The sequence below is a fragment of the Lactuca sativa genome, chromosome 4 (assembly GCF_002870075.4).
Source record: "Lactuca sativa cultivar Salinas chromosome 4, Lsat_Salinas_v11, whole genome shotgun sequence".
Classification (NCBI taxonomy): Eukaryota; Viridiplantae; Streptophyta; class Magnoliopsida; order Asterales; family Asteraceae; genus Lactuca; species Lactuca sativa.
Window position 1 is genome coordinate 15,233,058 of NC_056626.2, and position 1,665 is coordinate 15,234,722.

Consider the following 1,665-nt stretch of genomic DNA (forward strand, 5'->3'; position numbering starts at 1 on the left):
TAGACAATGAATGGGAATTGAAAAAAAGTGTTGACTTTTTGTCCTCAAGAAAGTCATTGTGGGGTTGATATTGGATTAGTGGTTGAGGAATGCTTAATAGATTGGGGAATAAAAAATGTTTTCACAATTTCCATTGACAACGCAAGTGCTAATGACGTGGCAATTAAGTTTTTAAACAAATCTTTCAAAATTCCAATAAGTGTCTCTTAAATGGGAAATGGACACACATGAGATGTGTTGTCCACATTTTAAACTTGGTGGTGCAAGATGGTATTAAAAAGGTTGATAAGTTGGTTGAGATAATTAGATGGGCGGTAAAGTGGATTAGGCAATCACCTTCAAGAATTAGCAAATTCACCAAGTTTGCCAAGCTTGTTAATCCGAGTACAACGAAACACTTGGTAAGAGATGTTCCAACAAGATGGAACTCTACTTATCGTATGTTGAATATTGCCCAAGCTTATGAAAAAACTTTTGAGAGATACAATCTAAAGGAATATGAGTTTCGTTCCGACATTGAAAAGGCAGGTTTATCGATTCCTTCACCGAGCGATTGGCAACATATTAGGCATTTGTGCCATTTTTTAAAACCATTTTGTGATGTTCCTGAAAGGATTTCTGGGACACTATACCTAACATCAAACACGTGCATTGAAGATATTTATTCCATTCTTACACTCTTGGATGATGTTATTTCCGATGCTAGCCTTTGTGATATTGCATTGGCAATGAGAGTAAAGTTTGATAAGTATTTTGACGATGTAGAAAAAATAAATTTATTGCTCTACTTTTCTTTGATTCTTGACCCGAGGAACAAAGTAAAATATTTGGTTATACTACTTGAGGATCGTTATAGAAAAGAAAAGATGGAGGAGAAAAAGAAATATATTATGGATTCTATGTATAAATTATATAATGATTACATTAGAATCCATTCTCCAAGTACTACTTCTAGTACTACTGTGTCTAGTAATTCATCGTCGATTTTAGGGAAACGCCAAAATCCGGATGCTACGACACCAAAACCACCATTGAGAAATAAGCTAAGAGAAAATATGAAAACAAACATAGTTGAATCAATTGGTGAGTTAGAAAAGTATTTGAAAGAAAGTGTTGAAGAAGATTCGTCAACGTTTAACATTTTAGATTGGTGGAAAGTGAATAGTAAAAGATTCCCGAATCTATCATTGATGGCTAAAGATTTGTTTGGCATTCCTGTCTCAACTGTGGCTTCGGAATCTGTTTTTAGCACTAGCAGGAGGGTTTTGGATCCGTATAGGAGTTCTTTGACTCCTAAGATTGTTGAAAGTATAATTTGTACCCAAGATTGGCTTCGGGGTGGTATAAGTGACAACATCGATTTTTAACAAGATTGGGAAAACCTACATGAAATTGATAAAGGTAGTTGTTTATCTTTAATATTTTTTAATATTTTGACATGTTATGTTTTGTCCTTTTAATGCTCATACTATTTGTATAGGATCGGGAGAAGTTGGTACGTCTAATTAGAGCTCGGATTGAATATGGAAATGTATGTGGCAACGTGAAGATGCAAGATTGATGAATATTTTTGTGAACCTAAGAATCATTTGAAGGTGATTTGAAACTTGGTTATGTTTTGAATTGGGTTATAACTTATGAATTTTAATCTTTTGTTATGTTTAG

At 33.8% G+C, this 1,665-nt stretch overlaps 1 protein-coding gene across 1 annotated transcript; it reads left to right on the top strand.

Annotated features, from left to right (window-relative positions):
• The first annotated feature begins 227 nt into the window (after positions 1-227).
• LOC111909760 (zinc finger BED domain-containing protein RICESLEEPER 2-like) lies at positions 228-1,367 on the top strand. Its single transcript, XM_023905539.1, has one exon. It carries the CDS (start codon positions 228-230, stop codon positions 1,365-1,367), a length of 1,140 nt encoding a protein of 379 aa, XP_023761307.1.
• The last annotated feature ends 298 nt before the right edge of the window (positions 1,368-1,665 follow it).